The following is a 23836-nucleotide window of genomic DNA, read 5'->3' as shown; positions in this document are numbered from 1 at the left end:
GTGAGTGGCTGGCAGCCAGCGTAAACTGCCAAGAGCTGCCATGAGCGGCCGTCCACTGGCTGGCGATCGATCTGACTCACCCAGGAAGAGTGCAATGGTAATACCAACTTGGGCCAGTGAAGCAACGTCCTCCACAACTAGACTGAAGAACAGGACAGCAACTTGTCTGTTTCCCTTCCCCGATTCCCCAATAAAATCTTAAAAAAATAATAAATAAATAAAATAAATTCTAAGAACCAGATTAGCTGTTTAGGAATTTTACAGAAGTAGACTCTTTGCTGAAATATCTTTAAATACTGCTTTGAACTAGGAGAGCAAGTCAGGAATTTTGTTTTCTGTTAAAATATGGCAGCTCTAAAAATTCAGAGTATCTTTTCAATAGCATCTTGTTTTGCTAGTGTCTTGATTCTGCAACTGTTTTCATTTACGGTAGTATTACACCTACCAGTTTAAGGCCGGGTTTATGGTTAGGAAATGATCAATTTTATTTATACCAGACCCTTTTGTATCCAGGTAATATCACAAAGAATATTTTATATGTGACTTGGAAAAACTGTAGTACTAAATATCACAGGATTCTCATTTGATTTCTAATTCAGTAATAAAATTTTAATTGAAAGACTGTTTTGTCAAGTTTTTCATGATTATTATTAACATAAAGTGACTAAATGCCAACAGCTGAAAGTGGCATAGGGATGAAATAACATATACCCTGCCAGAGACGTGGCTGATGCCAGCAGCTCTCATACATATGCAACCCTGGAGTCCAAGGAAAAGCAGAACATGAATTTATCAGAACTACCAAATGAAGCCCGATTTTCAACATAATTGAATATAAATCTGATATAATTTATGGTTGCCAGGACCAGAGATGGTCTGGTTGCCATTACAGAAGTTAAGAAAATGTGATGGGGTTCTTGAGGCTGCTCTGCTTTTGCAACCTCAGTTGGCAAGATGGAAACCAGCGGGGGGGATCACACGTAACTCACTGGTCTACTGACCATTCCTGCAGTTACCCCCAAGTTTCCTTTTATTCCTATTGTTCTTTCTTGCTCTGGAAAACCATTTGTCTGTTTATTCCAGCTGGGCAATTCAGATACTGAACTTAGTTTTGGGTCTGTCTATCTAAGAAAAACCTTATGTAAATTACTGAATATCAGGTTCTAAGTAAGGCTACTATCCTTCTCAAATATTTAGAATGGCCCTCCCCTGTTCTCTCTAGAGGCTATCCTTCCCAAATCCAAATTAATATCTTCTTCTGAGTATTCTGCTGAATCAGACTAACTCAGTTACCTAAATGTTGTACAATTCTGGTTCCCAGGATCCAGAATGAAGGTACCTAGACTTCAAGCCTTCTAACATAAGGTACACTGTCTACAGACATGAGGTATAGTTTTGAGCTAAGATGGACAACTACTACATTTTGCACAAGATAAGGGAAATGATCAATTTCAAGCCCACAATATTCATGTTCTTCTATTGTAAAGAAATCATACATAACAAAATATGAAGTTTCAGATTTGCCTCACCAAAACTGATGTCAGTAATTGAAGATATTACACATAGAAATAAATCATTTTCAAAGACAATCAAATCTACTTCTTATTCAGAGTTCATAACCTATCACTTAAATTCGTGAAAGTTTTTATTTATAAAACAATAACTAATAATTTTCACTAATGTTAAGTGTTATATTTTAGAGACCATGAGACAATGTTTTGGAGAAATAAAACCAAAGGCTATTTTGAAAGACTGTGTCAAGCTCTTCTGTTTTTTCTGTGCTGTTACAGGTAGTAAAGTCAGTTAAGAATGAAGGAGACAATTCTGCTTACACACTATTATCAATGGGGATGGTCTACATGAAGAGTACAGAACATGAAGTTCAAAGAATTATATCCGTACTTCAAAACTTCCGAATAGCAAACTAACCTTTAAATTTCACCTGTCTACCAGTTACCACTGTAATCACCTTTTATTTCCTTTTATCACGAGTACTTGTTCTATTGGAAGTTCATTAAGAAGCCAAAAAAGTTTTAAATAGATTAATCGTTAAAAACAACAAAGGAGAGTTTAAAGAAAGAATATATTTGAACCACATAAACAAACAAAAAGGTATTACATAAGAAAAAATAATGTAACAATTTATGTAAGTACCTAACATATGAGCATGCTCTTACATCTAAAACAAAAATAAAAAGGTAACATTGGTACTATATATATATTTGACAAGTGTGCATTAAAGAATTCTCTAATATAAAACATTTAAAACGTGGAGAATAACTTTTTCAAAATACAGAAAACAATTGTTAAGATAGGCACACCCACAATTCTTATAAAAACATGCTGGCGGAAGATAAAATTCATCTGAGCACTCATTTCTCAGATGTGTAAAAGCTATGAAATTGTTAATCACTGGATATTGCCTCCCACTTTTGCACTGTTTGAGCTTCAACACTGATTGGTATGAATTATGAATTACACAACTAATTACTGTTATTTTTCAGTGTTTCTGCCAAGGTTCCATATAGAATGCATCTATTTAATATGAATACTTAAAACAGCAACATTATTTGTTTATAAAAGTCATTTCCTTTGTACTTTTTTTTTTAAAAAGGCACTATATTTAGAAAAGTTATTACAGCAAATAGTGCTTTCAAAAATCTCAAACTAAATCAACGTGTTCCATCAACCAAAAATAGATCTTAGAAGCCCTAACTGAAAAGAACACAAATGTAAAAAGCTGATACATTTAAAGATTATAAAATTGGTTTATTGTAAAAGTAATTCAAGAATACCCAGTTAAACTCTTACCCCAATGCTACCCAATACAACCAAGAAGCAGTTAAACACTTTTACATGAGGAACAAGGACATAAAACAAGAAAGACCACATTGAGGCTGTGATTCCAACTGAAAGAGAAAGAACTCTTAGGTCTCTTTCAGGAAAGTACAGAGGGTATGTATGATAAGATCAAAGCACCGAGTCTGTCAGGTACCACAGTGCTCCTACAATACTGAGGTATAACTGGGCAAATTAAAGTCGAGGGGAAATAAAGAACTCCATATTCTTATTTTGTGGGTGTACTTAAGGGATTGAAATTTTAGGAACAACTGCCTTTAATGACAGCAAGATGCAAGGTAAGTCTTGACTGACGAAAAAGAAGGTTATAAAGTTCTCTATCAAAGTCCCACTAAGTCTTCACAACCCCCACCCCCTTCCCACCCTCTCCCTTACCTAAAGCTACTCTGCTTGATATATAAGATACAATCTTAATTTGTGGCTTACTGGCAAAATTGTAGGCACTCTTTCCAAGTAGCTTTGATCTTCTGCACATAAAAAAACCAACATGCTGTATTATCCATGTACACAATTATGCATTCTAGGTAGAATTTCATTATTGCTCTAAAAAAAAAAAAATCAATGCATCTGCACAGTGGCCATTTCCCCCCAGACTTAATTCAAGATTTGATCTTTCTGCTGTTTTCTTAATAAAAGCCTTAGAGTCAATTATTATGAGTGATCGACCTATGAATCATTATATACAACACAGTGATTGCATTTTTTGAGCACTGAAAATACTTAATATAAAACTTCTCACTTCCAACTTTTGCACTTCTCTGAATTGAAGGGTCAAAATACTTAGATTTTGTAATCAGAAAACAAAAACAAAAACACAAAAAAACCCCACAAAAAAAACTATCTTCCCAAGCTGAGGCTTTTCATAGCAGTTTTAGCCAGGAAAAGAGATTTTATGTTTGTTATAAACCCTTGAAAATAAGGGCTTACTCTGGAAACACTGAAAGACCCTTAATCACAGAGGTGCGAGCTGGTGCCACTATAATTCATAACCAACCAACCATTACTTCATAGCTTATACTGAAGAGTTGATTCATGCTCATTTTTTTTTTCCTTTAAAAAATACTCTTTGGAAACCATTATTACTCCTGTAGACACATACTCTAGTTATATCTCTTCCTGTAAAAATAAAAGTATAATCATGATTATCTCTATTTCTTTGCTAAATTCAACTACCAATATACATTTATTAATCTGATCATTTTACCAGCTAACTCATGACCTTACAGTATTTTACTGTCTAGGGCCAATTTCAGCATATAGAAGTAGGAGCAAGTCTTACTAGTAAGAACAATCTTGAAGGCAATATTTCAATGTAGTCTTTAATGTGTTCATTACAAATGACAACTAAAGTCCTAGAATTTACTTCCAAAACTAAGGTGAAGGTAAAACTTCCAAAGCTAAGGGAAGGTAAACGACCACATAAAGCTTACTTCTGTCACGTACATTATGAACCTACTCAGTGATTTCCCATCAAGACAAAATTAGTCCAAGGGAGTAACAAGAGGAAATAAAGCCATTTCTTGTTTGCTTCTTTCAAATTCATCAGATAATTTTATTGTGTGCCCTCTAGGGACTCCATAACAATAGCCTTTTCTAGAACATTAAACTACCACAAACATCTGTAGACTGCCCCAACCAGATTTAATCTACCTGTGAAATATAAACTACTAATCATGTATTCTAAATGCATACATTCAAAGCTACCATTTTAAAATAAATTGGAAAGTAGGGAAACCTACAAAAAAATACATTCTGCTATCACACTATCATATAAACATTATAAGTGTGTGTGGGGGTATATATAGAGAGAGCAGATAATCAAGGTTTAAATAAGATGGTAAAAAAAAAAAATCAGGAAATGTAGATTTTACCAAAGGAACTACAATAACAGTCCCAAGCTACAAGTATAAACAGGCTCAGTACTGTGGTAATTTGCCTCGTTTCCGGAAAAAAATACCCCAACCAACCAAAATAAAACAAAACAAACCCACAATAAAACCCACCAAAACCTATACTAGAGTATGTGGCAATAATTAATATATTTCTATGGAAACTGTCTCATGCCTTATAAGCTCCTAAAATAAAATCAAGGTCACTATGTGACTAATGATATAGCACTAGGAGGAAAAAAAACACTGAAAGTAAAATAGTCTTCAGCCTTGGTTTCAGCTATCTCTTCAAATCAGCATTAAGTACTTAATATCAGATACAACATTTTTGGCTTGTCAGACCAGTAAGTCATGTTTTTCTACTGGCCAAAGGCAGCTGAAGAAACAATTGCTTAAACAAACTAAATGCTGTGACATGAAGCATTTGACTTCCAAGTCTATTTAGTTAAAATGATCGGTGAACATCTAACTGGGCAAAAGGAATGGCATCCATCATCCAAACAGGCTCACTTCCCCCAGCCCCCAAAACAAACAGTAGTTATAATAGCAAAAGAAACAAAGTTTTTTTTTTTTTTTTGATTCTTTAGGGCCAACTACGAAAGAGGTCAGCAATATATTAACAGCAGCAATGGACAAGGAAGAGCAAAATAGTGGATGAAAGAATCTTGCTGGACGTTTGTTCATCTTTTTCTGTATTAGCCAGAAGATTGCAACTGGCTTATTTGGAAATTTCTGGTATGTGTGTCTTATCTCCTTAGATCCTTCACAGATTTAGAATTCAGTCTACCTGAGGGCTCTATAACCATGTAAGAAAGCTTTCTTTATCTAGCTTGGTGGCAGCCAAAACAGACTCCATGTCATTAAGGATGTCAGAACTCAAAGCTTCCTGCAGGCTTGGCATCAACTCCTCTCCTTCTATGTTCATTCCATCTCCCTCCAGTGTTCCAAGGTCCACATTTGTCCCAGGAATGGCTTCAAGGTAGTCTGGGAAACGATTCTGCTGTGAGGGTAGGGTGCTTTGGTTGATAGTATCACCTAGTTGGAACAGAGAGAGAATAGGTCTGTTTTGAAAAGCTATCAGAGCTATATCATGTGAGCGCATACAGAAATGCATTAAGAAAGGAAGGCACTCCCAACTGACCTCCTGAACTGATGCCCAGTTTATTTTAGACCAAACAACCCACCAGTAACAAAATAACACCACCTAGTTTACTTTTGCTTCAACATTTGTTCAGATATTTAACCAACAACTCGATTGCTTATGACTATGTGCTGAACACTAAAGGCGGGTCATGAAAAAAAATTCCCTGAAAAAGTGAACGCAGCACGGGAGGAGGAGCAAGTATACTATGTAACAGCACCACTACCTGACTCTCTTCCAGATGTGTACCACCAAAATAAAATAAAATATAAAAATGAACGGTATAGTCCCATCTTTCCCTTAAGTACACCTTTGGAAACACTAAAATAAATGGACTGTATGAAAACTCTATTCCACTCTTGGAGAGTCACATTTCACAGTAGCAAAACAAGCCTCCCAGAAATCCTTGAATAAGTAAATCTTCCTAGCTTTGCTCTAGGTTTTTCAAATTAATCTGGCCGCAAAATCTTTTTTGCATACGACAACGTTAACATTCTTTAGAGCGTCAATGAAACATGCTTTCAGAAAAATTAATATAATAAACAATTAAGTGCTATAGGGGTTTGGAGAAGAGAAAAATAGGGGACAGAGGAGTAAGGACGAGATGGGTTTGAAGTGACTCCTAAGGAGGATTTGAGATTTAGACAAGCAGAGATGTGAGGGAGGGGTGGTTCTAGAAAGCATAAAAGCCATGAGCTGCAAAATAGGCACAAAAGACTTGCCAAACACTTTCAGAAGTTGTCAGCTACAATACCAGCTAGCTGGAGAGCTGGGCCATTTCCCTGCCAGTTCACGCTCCCTGGTAGTTGCCAAGTCCAGGGCAATCCGTGGTCAGCAGGTTAGCCACAGGAAAAATGGGTCCTTAATTACCCCCGTGAAGCAGGTGTTTCTTAGCTCCTGCAAGACCCCTGTAACTATTCTAACAATCACATAGGTGAACCCCATCACCTAGTGTTTCCCATGTGGGTTTCTGGGCCCCATAATACCTAAGTTGGACCCAAAAAAAACACCCTCACAGAAAAGAGGGAAGCCAACGCTGAGTCACATACAGAAATCTCTCTCCCAAATTAAGAATACAAACCTATAATAGAGAAATCTAATAGGATCCTCAACTGCCTTGCCAACTGATTCAGTATTTTCAATGCTAAAATAAGTCATGTCATCAGTTTTGTTCAAGTACAGCTAAGATTCCATGATGTTTAAAAAACTGAGAAAAGACTTAAATTACAAACTGCCATCTAGAGACGAAGTGGGCTCGATTTGAATTGAAGTTTATATGATTTTAATGGCTTTCTTCTGAATAACGTTTGCTCACAACAGCTTATTAGACCTGGTGATAAAATGACTGTACCTGACTGAAAGTCAGATTCCTAAGAGGAATGAAGAATACTAACCTGTATCCATTTCATCAACACTGTTCAAGAAGTCATCTGGGGTTCGAGGGACACTGTAGCTGCTCATGCTTAGTCCACTGTCTGTACTCTCATCTCGAGAGTGATAGGTGCCACTACAAAGAATGAGAGTTAAAGACCAGCACAAAAAAGACAAAAAAAAAAAATTCAAGGTAAAAATGAACACCTGCTAAGTATTAACATGATTCTCAAAGAGGATTAGTGAAAATTCCTGCCCTGCAACGTCTGAAACAAGCACCCTCTTTCAGGGACCATACAGCCCTTAGGCTATGAAGCAAGAGACAAGGTAATCCTAATTGAAGCTGGCAACTCGAAGGGACCAAGATCTCTCCTATGGTTCCGGGCTTGGTGGCTATAGGGAAAAAAAGATATACTCAGTTTTCCTAGCTGACAGAAAATTCTCTGTATAGGTATTCTCTCTGGAATACCATTTTGATTCTGGGGGATCCACACAGCTCACTTGTTTCAAGGTCTCAATTCCCAAGTGGTGGTAGCACAGGCACAGCTCAAAACACAAACGCTAGGTAGGTGGCGAGACAGGTCTGCACTAGACTTATGTTAAATTCCTAGCTCTTATGCAGAGAGTTTTAAGCCAAGGAAAAATCAACCCAAAATAAAGAACCAGAATTCTTTTTTGGACTGGGCCAAAACAGATGATTCACTGCCGATATGATAAGAACGCCTGTAGCTTGATCTTGTTGCTTCTGTTTAGGGAGAAAAAACCCAGACACCTCAGCATAAGATTGGAGTCGTTCAAGTTCCAATGAAAGGAAAGATTAATTAAAAAACAAGCAAAAAAATCCTACAAGGTACACACCTTGAGAAAAACAGGAAAACATGAGCCAAGACAGATTTTTACTTTAGTTAGTTAAATGAAGTTTCCAGATTTACACACAAATATGGTAAATATCTACAGAACATTACTTTCATAATCAGGACACTTTCCTAAGCTAGTAGCGCTGTAGACACCAGCTGGCATTTACTATAAGGGGTTCTGCTAATTCTAGAAAATCTTATGGCAAACTGTGAAATAAAGGCAATTGTTCAAGGGCCTGTGACCATGATGTGAACTTTAACTTTCCTTGCAGTTTGGACATGTAAGTAGCTGTTTAGCTTACACAAAAGTTAAAAAAAAACAAAACACAAAAAACTAAGCTTTATAAATAAGCTTTAACAGTTGCTCAAGGTTGAAAGCTCAGTCCCCCAAGTTTCTTCTCTAAAATTACTTAATGCATTTGCTTGATCCTCCCTCTGTATATTGCAACAACTGGTTTACTCTAATGCTTCTCGCCAGATTTTGGCAAGATTCAAAAGCCTCACACAGATCCAAGAAAACACCCCTTTGCCTTTGAGACCGTTTGTATACAATGCAGCCACATAGGAGAAGGCTCAGGATGTGGTTTGTTTTTATTTTGCCTGCCCTGCTCTGGGACAAGGCCTGGTCGTCTTCATTACTTCATTCCCACTGCTGAGCACGGGGCACCCACAGACACTCAGGACTCTGCTACAGAATGGCTGAATTTACACAGTTGTGCAGGGCTCTTTCCAAGCCACGGGGGAAGCACATGGGCATTCCTGAGGACCAAGTTCACATAGCTGTTTCCCTGCAGAACCCCCACCGCCTGCGGCCCCAACTCATTCACTAAGCACTCCCTGAGCATCTTCTACTATGTGACAGGCATTAGACCAGGCGCTGAGGCTAGGAAGGTTACACACAACAGCAACCCACAACTGATGCTTTCTGAGAGGCTCACAACTTCAGGGAGGGAGATGAACAAACACATTAATGAATCATATACAAGGACTATGTGAGCACAGTGCTTTTAGAACAGAGAGGAGAGAACTTAAAAGTACAGCAGAAAGGTTTCATGGAGGGGCACATGAGAGCTGGCCTTGAAGGCTCTCAGCATTAAAGGGAGATGAGGCACCACCACTGAGACTCAATTCCGTGGTAAGTTAGGGGAACAAGTGTTTCGAGCTTAAGGAACGTGTGTGAGACGGCACAGAACTGTGCCCTCAGACTAATAACACCGATGATCTGCCACTCTGTGATCCTTAACAGAAAACAGAATTGCAAACTGTCGCCCAGCTTTCACCAAGTTTTAAGCAGGAATCTATCCATTTTTCTAAATAGTCTAATTTGATCCCTGGATCAATACAGGCCTTCAATAGATGGGTACTGGAATTACACTGATCTAAAATTTTCCTTGTTAAAAACAAAAAAAGTTCTGTGGCTATGACCTCTCCTAATTAACCTCGTTTAAGTTCAGAACTATAATCTTATATAAAAACACTCAATTTTTGGCAGAACTTTAAAACTGTATGTGTCAGAAGAGAACATTTTGTTTTTCTTAAGATCATGAAGCTTTCAATTCAGTAGGAGAGAACTGAATTACCTGGGTAGATAATAGCTTTCCTAAACCAAAGTACCTTTAAATACTTTTAAAACTGCATTGCTTAAAATTGGCTAAAAAACATCAAAAGCATAAAGACCAGAAAGTATTTGTTCCTTCTTTTAAAAAACTGAAACTCCATAAATATTTTACAACCTAGAAGAATAAAGTGTAGACGAATCTTAATTTTAAAAAGCTTTCTAGGCAAAGAATATGACCTGTTTCAGCTTGCAGTTTTCAACATAGCACTGTGTATAAAAACATTTTACAGTCTTTCTGAAAGTGGTAACTCACTAAAATGTATACTCCTTTAGCTATGCTATTTTCAAATACTGCCTGTAATATTAATGCACTTCTGGAAAGAGGCACAACCTTACATTTTATCTCCTGGAACAACAGCCCTTAAGGACATGAGGCCTCACAGCACTGCTGTAGTGAAACCTCTCAGGTTGAACACAGGTGGAAAATTCCTTCTAACCATTCTCTGCAGTTCATTTACTTTCATAGAAAGGCATTCATATGTTTCTTCATGATTCTGTAATTTTAACTGGTAGTCAACAGTATAGGCTGAAGCAAGCATGTGACCCTGAATTAAGTATCCCCCTACAAGTCTGAACAGCTCACTTCCTCTCACAGGAGCGGCGTTTAATCCTCACGTTTTATTGTGCTTGTCATTTATGGAGAGATTCCTTTACGACTATGGTTTTTGGCCCACACAGATGTTCAAACAGCTTATTACAAGTACTAAGGAAAATAATCTCAAAGCTAGGATCTTTTTCAGATATTGGCCAGTAGCAACTCTCACCAACCTGTTCAGAAAGGGATCTGAGCTATTGGTCGTCATTGTTCTCAATTCCTGAGACATCCCAGGAGAAGATACTGGATTTTGAGTCCCACCATCCTGCTCCAGTGTTGGTAATTGGCTCCGGAGAGCTAATTCCTAGAAAAAACGAACACAAACAGAATCAGTCTACTGATTAACAAACTTATTGTTAGGATTAAAGAAATAAAATGCACACTAGGGTAACCATGTGCATATAAAGTGGAAGTATTAACATTTATTTTAAAGTTAATAAGTTTCCCAGTCAGAAAGATCAAGTTCTTCTATTCATTTCAAGTGGTCGAAAATTAAATTATATAAATTGAAAGTTTATCTAGTCTTATTAACCCCAAAACATATATATTTTATTACTGAATTTCATTGTTATTTTCTTTGCTTTGGCCGACACTCCCAAATTCCTCCTTTGGGGTAGAACAGCAAGTCTGGTCTTTTAAAAGAGGCTTCTTAGAGTTTATTTTCACTCACCAATCCTCATGTGGGTTTTGTGTGTTTGACACCAGTAATGAAGAACATTTGATGATTTACTGGAAGGCACCAACTCCCCCTGTGCGCCGCCCCCCGTACTCTTTAATACTTTGCTATTCAGGATCTCATTTTGATTTCAGGTTTTTCTATCTTGAGCTATCTTTAGGGGGCATCCAAAAATTTCCCAGCAGGACTCTACCTGGAAAATTGAGCCAAAGCTGTGGGCCATTACTACTCTGATGGTTCCAGAAGGCCTGCTTCAACAGGCCTCCAGACATCCCAGGCCTCAAGCCTTATATTTGCCTGGGATCTCGAGGCTAGTTTATCTTGCTCTGGTTAACCCCTTAACACCTAATTATTACTTTGTCCTTTTTTTCACCTTTTCATCTGTTCACTGTTCCCTTCCCCTAAGAATTTCCACAGTGCCTCCTAAGCTCCTACAAATATCATCTCTGCTAGAGCATTAACTTCCCCTCCCTTGACTTTTCTGTTTGACTTGAAATATGGTTTATCACAAAAGCCACTGCTCTTCCCACAGGCTTCCTGAGCCAAGCCTGCTCCCTGCGGCACACACCCACCATCTCCAGCTCCCTCACGCCAGATATTCTCTGAGCTCTGTACCACCACTTCTAACCTATGAATTCTTCCTCATGCAAAAACTACTTCTTTTTATACAGGCTTATGTCTTCTGGATATAGCATCCCTTAAAATGGGTGGGATTCCTTAACTAGAGGATGGTGACAGAATGAGGAAGGCCTGTGAACTTGGACGGAGAAAAAGAATTACACCTTTATTTTCTGAAATTTAGCACCTTTTAAAATTACAAATATAGGCAACAAGCAGTAGTATTTACTATACCTTTGACTTTTCATCAATAGAAGACATTTTCATATCATATTGTAAGTTGTTGCACATATCTTAACATACCACTTATGCTCATTACTATTTCAATGTTATAGTAGTTATAGGACATGATGCTGTATCTTGTTATTTATACATTATTACGTGGATGATTCACTCAACCTGACAGCTCCCTGACTTTCTGGATTTCAATGATCTTCATCTCCACCTACCTCAATCGTCCATTTGCATAGCCAAGACCTTATTATTTAAAACCAAACCTACCTCTAAAATCTTTAGTCATGTTTGGGACAACGATCAATGTTTCACTTCATTGCAAGTGCATCCATCACCCTAGAATTGCCAACATCCATGCACAAAACCAATATAATAATCTACCGTTGAGGGACGGCCGAGTGACGTGTTGGTTAAGAGCTGGCTTGGGATGCCAGAGGGACCCGGTTCAGATCCCACATATGAGGGCCAGTGACACTGCCCTCTACAGCTAAGATGCTGAACAACAGCTCAACCTGGAGCTGGGCTGTTGTGAGTTGCTGGTGACGGCGTAGGCTGCAGCCCCTGCTGCAGTGGGTTGCCATGGGCTATCGTGTGTGGCCGGCAGCCAGCGTGAGCGGCCAGCAGCCGCAGTGAGCGGCCTTCCAGAAGCCAGCGACTGATCTGCCTCGCCCGGGAAGAGCGCAATGATGGTGCCAACTTGGGCCAGTGAAGCAACGTCCTCCACAACTAGACTGAAGAACAAAACGACAGCAACTTGTCTGTTCCCCTTCCCCCAATTCCCCAATAAAGAATCTTAAAAAAAAAAAATCTACCGTTGAAATCCATGGACCTCTAAATTGCAATGATACTGACCACTTCACTCAATCATTAACTCCATTCCTTCGGTCACACCCTGGGACTGGCTTAGAAATTTCTCCCCTACAAACCTTACATGCACTCATTCTACTTTCTAGGATCACAATTTTATTTTTCACCCAGTTCCTGCATGGTATTACTCCCAGTGTACCAGCCCTGCAACCTCAGGACTCTAGCTCCTTCTTTCCCTTACTATTCCCAGTCTATTGGCTCTCTTCCCTCCCTCCCTTTTTTGTATTGAGTTATAACTGACATATAACATTATGTTAGTTTCAGTTGTACAACATGGTTCAATATATACATACACTGTGAAATAATCACCACAATAAGTCTAGTTAGTAGCCGTCCCCATACATAGTTACAAATATATTTTTTATTGTGATGAGGACTTTGAAGATTTATTCTTAGCAACTTTGAAATATGTAATCTAGTATTATTAACTATAGTCACCATGCTGTACATTACATCCCATGACTTACTTACTTTGTATTTGGAATTTTGTACCTCTTGAGCCCCCTTCACACATTTAACCCATCCTCCTCCCTCCTCCCTTCTGGCAACCACCTGTTCAGGCAACCATCTGTTTTCTATCAATAAGCTTGGTTTTTTTTGTTTTGTCTTGTTTTAGATTCCACTTATAAGTGAGATCAAACAGTATTTGGCTTTCTCTGACTTATTTCACTTAGCATAATGCCCTCAAGGTCCATCCATGTTGTCACAAATGGAAAGAGTCCATTCTCTTTTGTGGCTGAATAGTATTGCATTGTGCACATATATCACATCTTCTTTACCCATTTATCCATAGATGGACACTTAGGTTGTCTCCATTGTAAATAATGCCACCATGAACATGGGGGTGCATGTATCTTTTTGAGTTAGTGTTTTTTTTTCTTTGTTTGTTTTTTTGGGATAAATACCCAGAAGTAGAATTGCTGGATCATATGATAGGTTTTTTTTTGTTGTTTTCTTTTTAAATGTTTTTGAGAAACCTCCAAACTATTTTCTCCATAGTGGCTACACCCATTTATATGCCCACCAATGGAGCACAAAGGTTTCTTTTTCTCCACATACTCGCCAAAACTTATTATTTCTTGTCTTTTTGATAATAGCCATTCTAACAGGTGTGAGGTGATATCTCATTGTAATTTTGATTTGCATTTCCCTGATGATTAGTGATGCTGAGTATCTTTTCATATGCCTCTTGACCATCTGTTGGTTTCTTTTTTCTTTCCTCCTTGAACTCAGGGTTGATCAGTTGAAATACACGAGAACCTTATACATTCCTTACATATACATAATTTTATCTCAAAACAGCAAATTCCAACCCTGGATCAATACTGAAAATGTGCTTGCTTCATATGTATACTGAGACTGCTAAGAAATGCTTGAGAAAAATCATACAACTATCCAGACTGTTTTTATAAATTAATGGTTTTTGGTCTTGGTTGGGCCCTTAGTACCACTCATTGACCCTGCCCCTCCTTGGTAGTTTTTTTCTCACATTCTCATGGTCACTACGTGAAATCTGGCAGTCTCTTAAGCCCCTATTCAGTCAAGTCCATTTCCATCTCTCTTCCCATTAGAACACTGAAGCCATAAGGCCCATTTTTCTGGCTCCTCATGGCATCCCTTCCTGCTCCTCCCAAAGCTATCTTCACTCATGCTTGTCTTTGTAACTTTTCTTCCAGTCTCGGAAAATGGGTTTTTCCCCCTCCTCCTGTTAAATGCCAACACCCTCTCCCAGTAGCTTCTGGGGATTCATTTTATTTGTTTCCTGTCTACCCTCTGTCTTTGACCTCTCCCATTCTCATCTTAAAGTGGCAAGTGACTTTACAATGATAGTGTACTCCCTGCAACTCGGTAGTATGACATGTTGTCTCTTGGTACCATGTCTTTCCATATGCTCTTGTGGACTAGAACACATATTATTTAAGACATTCTCTAGGTAACTCTCCATGATGATCCTATGTCCATTTTTGGATTGGATTAGAGAGAGATGTTACGTCTTTAACACTGTGATCATATGGACGTAGCATGATCTTAGCACTTATCACATGATATCGTAATTATTTATTTCTTTTCAGTCCCTTAAGGGCACACCGAATGAATGAATGAATGGACTGTTGTAGAGCATAAAACAAGAACCTCCAAAACTGTCAAGAATTTGTGTTGCTAATGAAATATGAGAATGTAAATAGCAATACATTTTAGAATGAATGAACCATAAGACAAATGATACAAATAACACACAGATTATAGAAACCATATTCAAGGTATAAATATTGAACTCATTTTTGAAACTTAAGAGTTATAGCAAAAAGAATAGTGTTGAATGGATGTCTCAAGTAATTTTTGAACAGCTTCACTGAGGTATAATTTTGATGTATAATAACATACATAGTATCATCCAAAATGGATACATTCTTACATAGCTCAGTATTTGCTGAAGACAAAATTGCTTTTTGTAATTAAAGTTGATTTGGTAGCTCCTCCTCAAGTCATTAATTCCTATGTTAATATTTTCACCTGCTGTGAATATAATTTATTTCACTGGGTTCAATAAAGATGAAAATTTTTGTTGCTATTTTAAAGAAATTGACAAAGATGTGGGAGGGAAACATCTCTATTTAGGTAGGAAAACAAGCCAAACTTTTCTCCCCTTTTTAGCCTATGACTTTGGAATTCAATTGAATATAAAAGCAGTAACTTCTACGTCCCACATAAACAAACACACATGAATGCACGCACATACCCATATATAGTTTTAAGAAGGCAGATCTTAGAAGTAAAATGGAAATTTGAAGAAGTGCCCTACTCCACGCTTTATCTGGTCAGATTTTGGAGGAGAGTGAACGTGGAGTCAGAGCTAACTGAAACAGTTCCTCCCTAAACAGTCCTACTGCCAGTGAAAATGGCTGAACTGTGGGTTTTCACTGTGAGCAAGTTTTATAAGTTTCATATTTTTAGCCAAGAACTGTAAATGTGAACGTGTACACACTTATATAAAATTAAGAATTTTAGAAGTATCAAAAATTTGTTTCAGAGCTATATAGACCTTTTGCTAGTGCCTTTAGAGAAAAATAGTTATTTTCATATGGACAAGTATAAAACAAAGTTACATAATCTGAATTTTTTTGATCAAAAATGTATTTCATATAAACTCTCTATAACACTGCATTTAAAAGTAAGCCTCTATCTATCTATCTATCTATCTATCTATCTATCTATCTATCTATCTATCATCTATGTGTATATGTAGGATAAGCCTATTCGACCACAATAAAGTAATTTTGTCAAAACTTTTTAGATGAATATGAACATTATTTTGTAATTGGGTAAATCTGGCATAGCTGTTTTAAAAATAAGCCTTGGGACATAACTGGATTGACTACAAAAACTGATTTCAGTTGAAACGCTTCATGTTGAAAGTTATGTCTATCTCTAAGGAGTTTTTTTTTTTTTATCGTGAACACATGCCTAAAATTAGAATACTGAGCTAAAAATATAAGTTTGTTAAGCTTCTCTTTTCCCAAAGGTAGCCAGAAAAAAATAGTTTGACAGACTTTCAAAAATGGAAGAGTAAGCAAGTTGATAGGAAATTCGGCCAAAATTTAATCATGCTTCTGTATTTCAAAGGTCAAATAGTTCTTTTGCAATAGTATTTGACTTTTTCTAAACGAAGCAAGTATTTTTAGCTCATTTTCTTCTGTAATAATACAAAAATGTGGTGGCTTTTCCCATTGAGCTTGTAAATCTTAGCTAATCTGGGACGTACTGAGTCAGAGCTATCTGCACTATAAGTAAAACCCAGTCCTAGCTGGGTCTGGAGGGAACTTTCCAGGACGGTTTATAAAGGAAAACACAAGTTTGCCTGCTTTATATGGTGGACTTTCATGGATTCGGGATCTAGCCATAAGCCATTGGCCTTTTTATATTTCCCTCCTTTCATTTAAATAGTATTATTTCCCATAGGGTGAAAAAAAAGACACTTTAATATATAACTGGTAAAGTATTTTGGCCCCATATAAAATGAATGCTTTGGTTCATATCATTTGAAAAAATAAGGAGTAAGGTAGTAGAGGTAGTCAGTAGTCTAGGAACATTTAGAACATTTCTAGGTTATTAAGTTCTTAGAGTATCCTGGAGAAATGAAAGCATATGTATATACAAAGTCATATAATTTAGAAATAATTCAAATGTCTATCAACAGGTGAATAGATAAAATAATAGCAGTACATCCCTACAATGGAATACTAGTTAGCAATAAAAAGGAATGAACTATAAAAAGGAATGAACTATAAATCTCAGAACAACCTTGCTAGCTGAAAATGTTATAATTCCATGCAGATAAAATTAAAACAAACAAACATATCAACTTTCATTATCTTTTTAAAACAATTTTGTCTTTATCAAATACTAAGTGGTGTAAGAGCAGGTCCATTTTTGGATAATATATGGCACATAAGTGAAGGCTCTCCACCCACTGGGTATCAAAAGGAGGGTTAGTTTAGTAAACTAGAAATCCAAATTTAGAAATGGAGAATAACTCTAAAAATATACATTTTATAAATAGTTTGTCTTAGTGATAGCAGTTTATATTGACAATTCCAAAAATAGGAAAAAAAAAAGCCATTTCCTCCAACTACTCAAGATATGCCTTGCCCTACCCCGTTTTCCACCAGAGCTTTAAACAGTCACAGATATTTCATTATGTCTAAAGTTACTAAAACATTTAGCCAATGTTCAGAATGCTTTTTGTTTTTTAATGTTGGTGCCATTTACCAAAGTATCTTCAACTTCAGAAATATTTTTGATCCATGCACATGCGGATCTGGGGATAGTCATGATAACTATATGATAACCCTACGCTCTGAAAAGTGATATCCAAAATACACCTGCAGTTTGGTGTTCCCAGCATGATCCTGAGATTCAACACTCTTTCTGACACATCTATGGAATTAGGACTTTTGTAATTTGTTTTACTTAATTATGGTCTCAATTAAAGTAATAAAGGTTATTATAGCATTCTTCAAATTATGGTGACCTTAATGAAAAAAATAAATAAGATAACCTATAAAAGTATGCAGGATGTGAGGCTAAATCTCCTCCCTCCCTTTTATACAAAGATTTCAACATGCCCATTTAAAATAAAATATAAAATATTCACAGGATAACATGTAAATGAATCTACAGTTTATATTTGATATTAGGACTTCAAAAAGAAGAGAGATAATCTTGGAAAAAGTGTTAACTTGATTCTGAAACAGCTATTTCAGTGTTTGCTAATAAGAAAGTTTGGAGGGGAAAAAAGCCAAATTTTTTAGTATTACTACATTTAGGAAAAATAGAAAGATTGACGGCTATTTTTTCACATGTCTGAACAGTGGTATTATTTTGCTCCGTTTGACTAGAACTATGGATAGCTGAACCTCTTTACCATTGTGGGCTAAAGGAGCAGTACAATATCCTCAACAATAATACTGTGGGTTTTATCACTCATCAAACCAGTGATCAACCCTAATATGTATTTCTCACTACCCATAAGGAATGGCAATTACACAATACTCATTAGTTGCAAAATATTGGTAGGTATAATTTCTATGAAGATTAAAGCAATTCTTTGCTCAGAAAAAAAGGTATCTATATACAGCAGTATTATTTCTATTTTCTGGGCAGTTTCAAGAATTCTGATGAGGCCCCTTGGGGATGAGTTTTGATGTAGGTCTTATAAAAAAAAATGGAGACTCTTAACTAGTTAAGAGGGAAGAAAAGTTGCTGAGCAGAATCACGGCAGCAAGAGAGAAAAGTGCACTCAGCAGAAGAATAATTGGCTTAACCAAGAGAGAAGGCTGCTGACCACAGACAATGAGCCAGGTTTCAGAGTTTAGACTCAATCTCACAGGTATTAGGGAACCACGGGTATTAAGAACCACATTCTTAAGCACAAGAGAAGGTAAAAACATTCACACTCAGGACAGACTATCTTTCCTCAAATTGTCTGTTTCAAAAGACATTGTAACAGAAGCTGGGATGCATTCCTAATCTACTCTCTCAAAAGCTCTCCAATTTACAAAGGAGCAATTGATGTACTAGAAAAGAGATATAACTAGCAAATTAAGTACTACATGCTCAATCTCACAGAGCAAAGATGATGTTTACAGTCTTAAAGTTTTTTTTTTAATAGAAACTGTTTTTGAAACATAAAATAGTAAATTATCAAAAACGAAAAAATTGGGGCTGGCCAAGTGGCTCGGTTGGTTAAGAGTGCGAGCTCTGAGCAACAGGGTCACTGGTTCGATTCCCACCTGGGCCAGTGAGCTGTGCCCGAGCTAAGCTGCCACTGAGCAGCCAACAGGTGGCAGGATAGCTCAGCTGGTGAGAGCACGTGCTCTTAACAACAAGGTTGCCTATTCAGCTCCTGCATGGGATGGTGGGCTATGCCTACTAAAAGCAACTAAGATTGAACACTGCACCTTGAGCTGAGCGTCTGCAAGCTGCTGATGGGCAGCCAGATGGGTACTGGACTTGGAGGTGAGCTAGCTGCGCCCTCCACAACTAAGGCTGAAGGACAACAACTTGGCTGTTCCCCTTCCCCAATTCCCCAATAAAATCTTAAAAAAAAAAAAAATTAAAGCTCTATGAGATCAAGTTTTTCCAAAATTCTGTGAACAAACCCTGATAAATTAAGGTGATAATTTCCATCTTTAGCTAAGATATACTGATCCCTTTTTAAAGTTGTCTAAATTTTTCAGAATTTTGCATTAACCTTAACTGTACTGACATTAGTTTACCTAACCAGAGAATCCTACAAGATAGACATGTTTTGTTAATATTATTTGAAAGTACTTAAAGGCAGCTTTTGAAACAAGTAATTTGTAAACATTTTGAAATTTGGTATCTTCCCCCATCCCAACGCATATGAGGTATAGAATTATAAACTAATGATGCTGATTTCATGTTCTTATTAAGTCTTCTGCACTAATTTCTATGAGAAAAGTAAAAAATAAACTTTGAACAACAGTGCCTGGCACTGAAATATTGATGGATCCATCCCCTTCTCTCCACTATTTCTTTATATTATTATAGTCTGTTTTTCAAGACTGGAGAGCCCCTACTAGCTTTCTTAATTATCCTGGTAACCCTATTTAAAGCCATCTCCACTTAAAATATAACCATCTTTGTGAAATCTTTCCTACTTTAAAGTCATCTAAAAATATGTAGGATGAGAAAAACACAAATACTTTTTAATGCAAACACTACCAGATCCTGTGTATCTGAACAAACCCAAAATTAACCCTATACTGGATTTTTATATATTTATTGATATTTTCAAAATCATGCCAGGTAGGCCCGGCCGAGTGGCTCAGTTGGTTAAGAGCGCGAGCTCTGAGCAACAGGGTCGTGGGTTTGATTCCCACATGGGCCAGTAAGCTGTGCCTGAGCTGAGCTGCTGCTGAGCTGACAACAGGTGGCAGGATGGCTCAGCTGGTGAGAGCTCGTGCTCTGAACAACAAGGTTTCCAATTCGACTCCCTCATGGGATGGTGAGCTACACCCATCTGCAAACTAAGATTGAACACGGCACCTTGAGCTGACAGGCCGCCAGCTGCCGATAGGTAGCCGGACTTGGAGCTGAGCTAGCTGCGCCCTCCACAACTAAGATTGAAGGGCAACAACTTTGGCTGTGCCCCTTCCCCAATTCACCAACACTGTTCCCCTTCTCCAAAAAAATCTTTAATAAGAAAAAAAATCATGTCAGGTAAATACAAACAACTAAAATACATTTAACAAATCAACATTTTATTCTCCAGCATATGCAAAGTTTATTTTTAAAAATCCAACTTTTTCAGGTTTATTGCTCTAGCTTAGACAAATCTAAGAAATAAACTGAATATTTAATACCATGTAAATTTAATAGAATGTTATTACTTATAAGGCTCACCTTTTCTAAAGTTTTTCTACTAAAAAAAAGTAAGAACTTCTGATGACACTTTAAATAAGAGCAACTATTTATACTTATAATCGATATGAAATATAGACCTAGAAACATTTATCGGATTTAAGGTTCAAAATCTCAGTAGGAAAAAAAACCAATTTCAAAACCGTTTTGGCATGGAGGACTTTTTGCTTGAACCCAAATCTCATTTGAGTTAATTTCTGCTCCTATTAGTTTCCACTTCATTTATCACAAATAAAGGCCTTCTTTCAGAAATACTTCAAAGAAAAAGCAAGGAAAAATGTCTTCACTGTAGAAAGATCCAATGCTACGTTGCTTTTCCGAGTCCAACGTGGGATCGGTGGTCCTCGTTACAAGAGTGTGCTCTTTGCTTTGGCAAAGATGACTTGCACGAGTTATTCCCTTACTCGATGTCTTGATTAAAGGAGGCATTAACAAGATAGGTAAAGAACAGAGTTTTCGTCTCACAAAGTTAGCTCGTCTCTATGAGGACCATATCTAACTTTATCACCATGGTGCTCCAATGGACAAGTTAACAGAATCCAAAGTCACAGGAATTCTGCCAACTCCAATTTCTACAGCTGATTCTAACACAATGCACTTATTTAGCCCAGTGCAGAAGAGCTACATACAGTAGGAGGTGTTTCATGATTGTGAAACTGCACCTAAGAAAAGTGCAGTGATCTCCTAGCTCTTAATTCCTTCAAATCCTTCAAACTCTGAAAACAGAGTTATCTCTTTGGTTCAAGAATGAGTTTCTTCCCATGAGTTAGATAAGTGCCCATGTTAGAGTGAAAAATGGTCACAATTTTTCCATCTAAATAAGATGCCTTCACAGCCACTGTTCTCTGGGGTCCATCAGGGAGAAATGTTGATAAAAGCCAACAAAGAAATCCAAAACACTACCAAGGAAGATCCTTCTCTTAAGAGTCATTTTGATGTTCTTCCTTTGGAATGTCCACAAGAAAGAATTTTTCCCTTCCTAACAGTATCATTATGACGATTAATAAAATTTCCTAAAGTAGCCTACCCAAGTAAATAATCCATGCTACCTTTGTTATTGTTCAAGTTATTAATTTAATCCTATTTTAAACTACACAGATTAAAAACTAGGCAGACCTCCACGGAATCAAAACGAATACTAGCAGCTCTCTAGCAGGAGTATCTAGGGAGCAGATAGTGTAGACTTTCTGGGAACAGCAATGTTAACTTAAATTATCTTGGCAGTAAGATGGCTTAGTGTTATACTCTGGGCTAATTTTCTGTGAGCACAGGCCCCTGGAGCACAAGTTTCTCTCTTTCCTAATATCTTTTTTTTTTTTTTAATGCTAGAACATCAGATAAGAGCCTACCTGACATTTTGGAGAATTTGCTGTGCTGGGATTGATATTCCGCATTGCCTAAGAGTAAAAAATAAGATGGATAAAAATTACTTTAAGCCACATGGTTTGGCTGTGTAGGCCTACTTACAAATTGCATCCAGACATATCACCATAGCACAGAATTCCCAAGCTAGCCCAAGAAGCAGCAGACTGAGGAAGACAGGAGCCAATGGAGTCACCACATAACAAACTGAAACCTCAAAAGTGTGGAACAGCATTGAGGATAGGACAGCAAGACTTAAGGTGTCAGGACTCAAACACAATTTGATATTGGTCAGGTAGGTTCTTTGCTTCTGAGTATTAGATGAAGCAGGAAAAATGTAATTTGATGTTTTAGTGATAAGAGAAACTGTCAACAGAAGAAGTTCACAGGAAGCCAAAAGACTTGCGATACACTGAATTTATACTGATTGCTAAAAAACAAAAACATCCTAAAAAATAGACTATTAGTATAAGAATAGCGCAAGACTGTCATTTCAACATAAGAAAAGACAACACAGTTGGTAGTAAAGAAGAAACAGAGTAAGAAGTTACCTTTAAAGGAAGCTATTCTGTCCAGGGCCCATCAACCAAAGTTAAGAGTGAGAATAAGATTTAGAAAAATTCTTTGGAAGGAAGAGTTTTATAAGTAGCAGCATTCTGCCCACCAAAACACCACCAAAAAACACCAAAAAAAATAAACAAACAAACAAACAAAAAACCAGGCTGATCTATGGCATACAACAAATGATGAATGGCTCATTTCTAGACTTTTTAAAAATTATCTTACAAACAGCAAAACTCTGACATTAGCAATTAAATCATTTTTCTTAATAAGGTTTATTGGTTTTGATAGTTTTTAATTCATGTGTGAAACTAAGATTTGTATTTATTTATACCATCTAGTACTAAGTAACAACAAAATAAAAAGCAAGGAATGAAAACAAGCTGTGTGAAACATACTCTTAAATTGCTCTACTTCTTCTAGTAGCTACATAATTACATTCTTGTTGGTGCTACCTTGTTCTGATGATCAAGTTTTACTTAAATGAGAAATCTTTCCTTTATAGTAATTTGTTAGAAAGTCAGTCAGAGAGGCAGTAAACTGGTTTATATGCTTCCTGTCCTCACCTTCTTAATGGCAGGTGAAGAAATATTTCTTTTAAGACTGCTTCCTGACATCATATGCTGGCACAAACTCTTACACCTATCGGGGCTCACTTTTGGTGCTGACCACACTAGAATTACACTGACTGATTATTAACAGCACAAACAGTTTAAAGGTGAGTCTGTCTGAGGGATTCCATGGTTTATTCTCAGGTACTGAACAGTTCCTCAAATCCCAAATCAGAGTTCAATAACTGTATCAAGTTCATGTATTTCCATTAACACTCTAATGACACTTGTAAAATATTGCCTTCATAAAAAAGTACCTTGTTTAAATGCCTACATCCTGGTAACAGAAATGTAGAGTATCATGATTTTTTTTTAGTATTATGATTTTTTGTCTACACTCAGTATACTATGATTTAGGTGGGAAAAAATAGTATAGATACGTGTATTTAATGCTTGTAAACAAATAGAATGTCTCTGAAAAAAAGCAACTGATAGCTTTCACTTTTTTTTTTTTTTTGGTTGAGCCATCCTGCCACCTGTTGGCAGCTCAGCTCGGGCCGGGAAGCGAACCACTGTTGCTCAGAGCTCAAACTCTTGCGCGAACTCTTAACCAACTGAGCCACTCGGCCGGCCCTTAGCTTTCACTTTTTGTACACTTTCAAAATAGCACCATGTCTTTATTATCCAAAA

At 37.1% G+C, this 23836-nt stretch overlaps 1 protein-coding gene across 12 annotated transcripts in view; it reads right to left on the bottom strand.

Moving 5' to 3' along the window:
* Nucleotides 1-2064: 2064 nt before the first annotated feature.
* The window catches only part of YAP1 (Yes1 associated transcriptional regulator), a 120585-nt gene continuing 98813 nt past the window's right edge, over nt 2065-23836 (bottom strand). For 6 of the 12 annotated variants that reach the window (XM_019630332.1, XM_019630341.1, XM_019630334.1 and 3 more), the window contains 4 exons: nt 22022-22069; nt 10504-10634; nt 7284-7396; nt 2065-5783 (listed from right to left, as the gene is read on the bottom strand). In XM_019630332.1, coding sequence (XP_019485877.1) covers nt 5545-5783; nt 7284-7396; nt 10504-10634; nt 22022-22069 — 531 coding nt within the window. In that variant the 3' untranslated portion in view covers nt 2065-5544. The remainder of the gene's footprint in view (nt 5784-7283; nt 7397-10503; nt 10635-22021; nt 22070-23836) is intronic. The other 6 variants (XM_019630337.1, XM_019630343.1, XM_019630339.1 and 3 more) reach the window with 1 other exon arrangement.

Source organism: Hipposideros armiger, unplaced genomic scaffold (genome assembly GCF_001890085.2).
Source record: "Hipposideros armiger isolate ML-2016 unplaced genomic scaffold, ASM189008v1 scaffold_901, whole genome shotgun sequence".
In the NCBI taxonomy this organism is placed as follows: Eukaryota; Metazoa; Chordata; class Mammalia; order Chiroptera; family Hipposideridae; genus Hipposideros; species Hipposideros armiger.
Note: the sequence above shows the minus strand (reverse complement) of the source record. Positions and strands in the feature narration are given on the sequence as shown.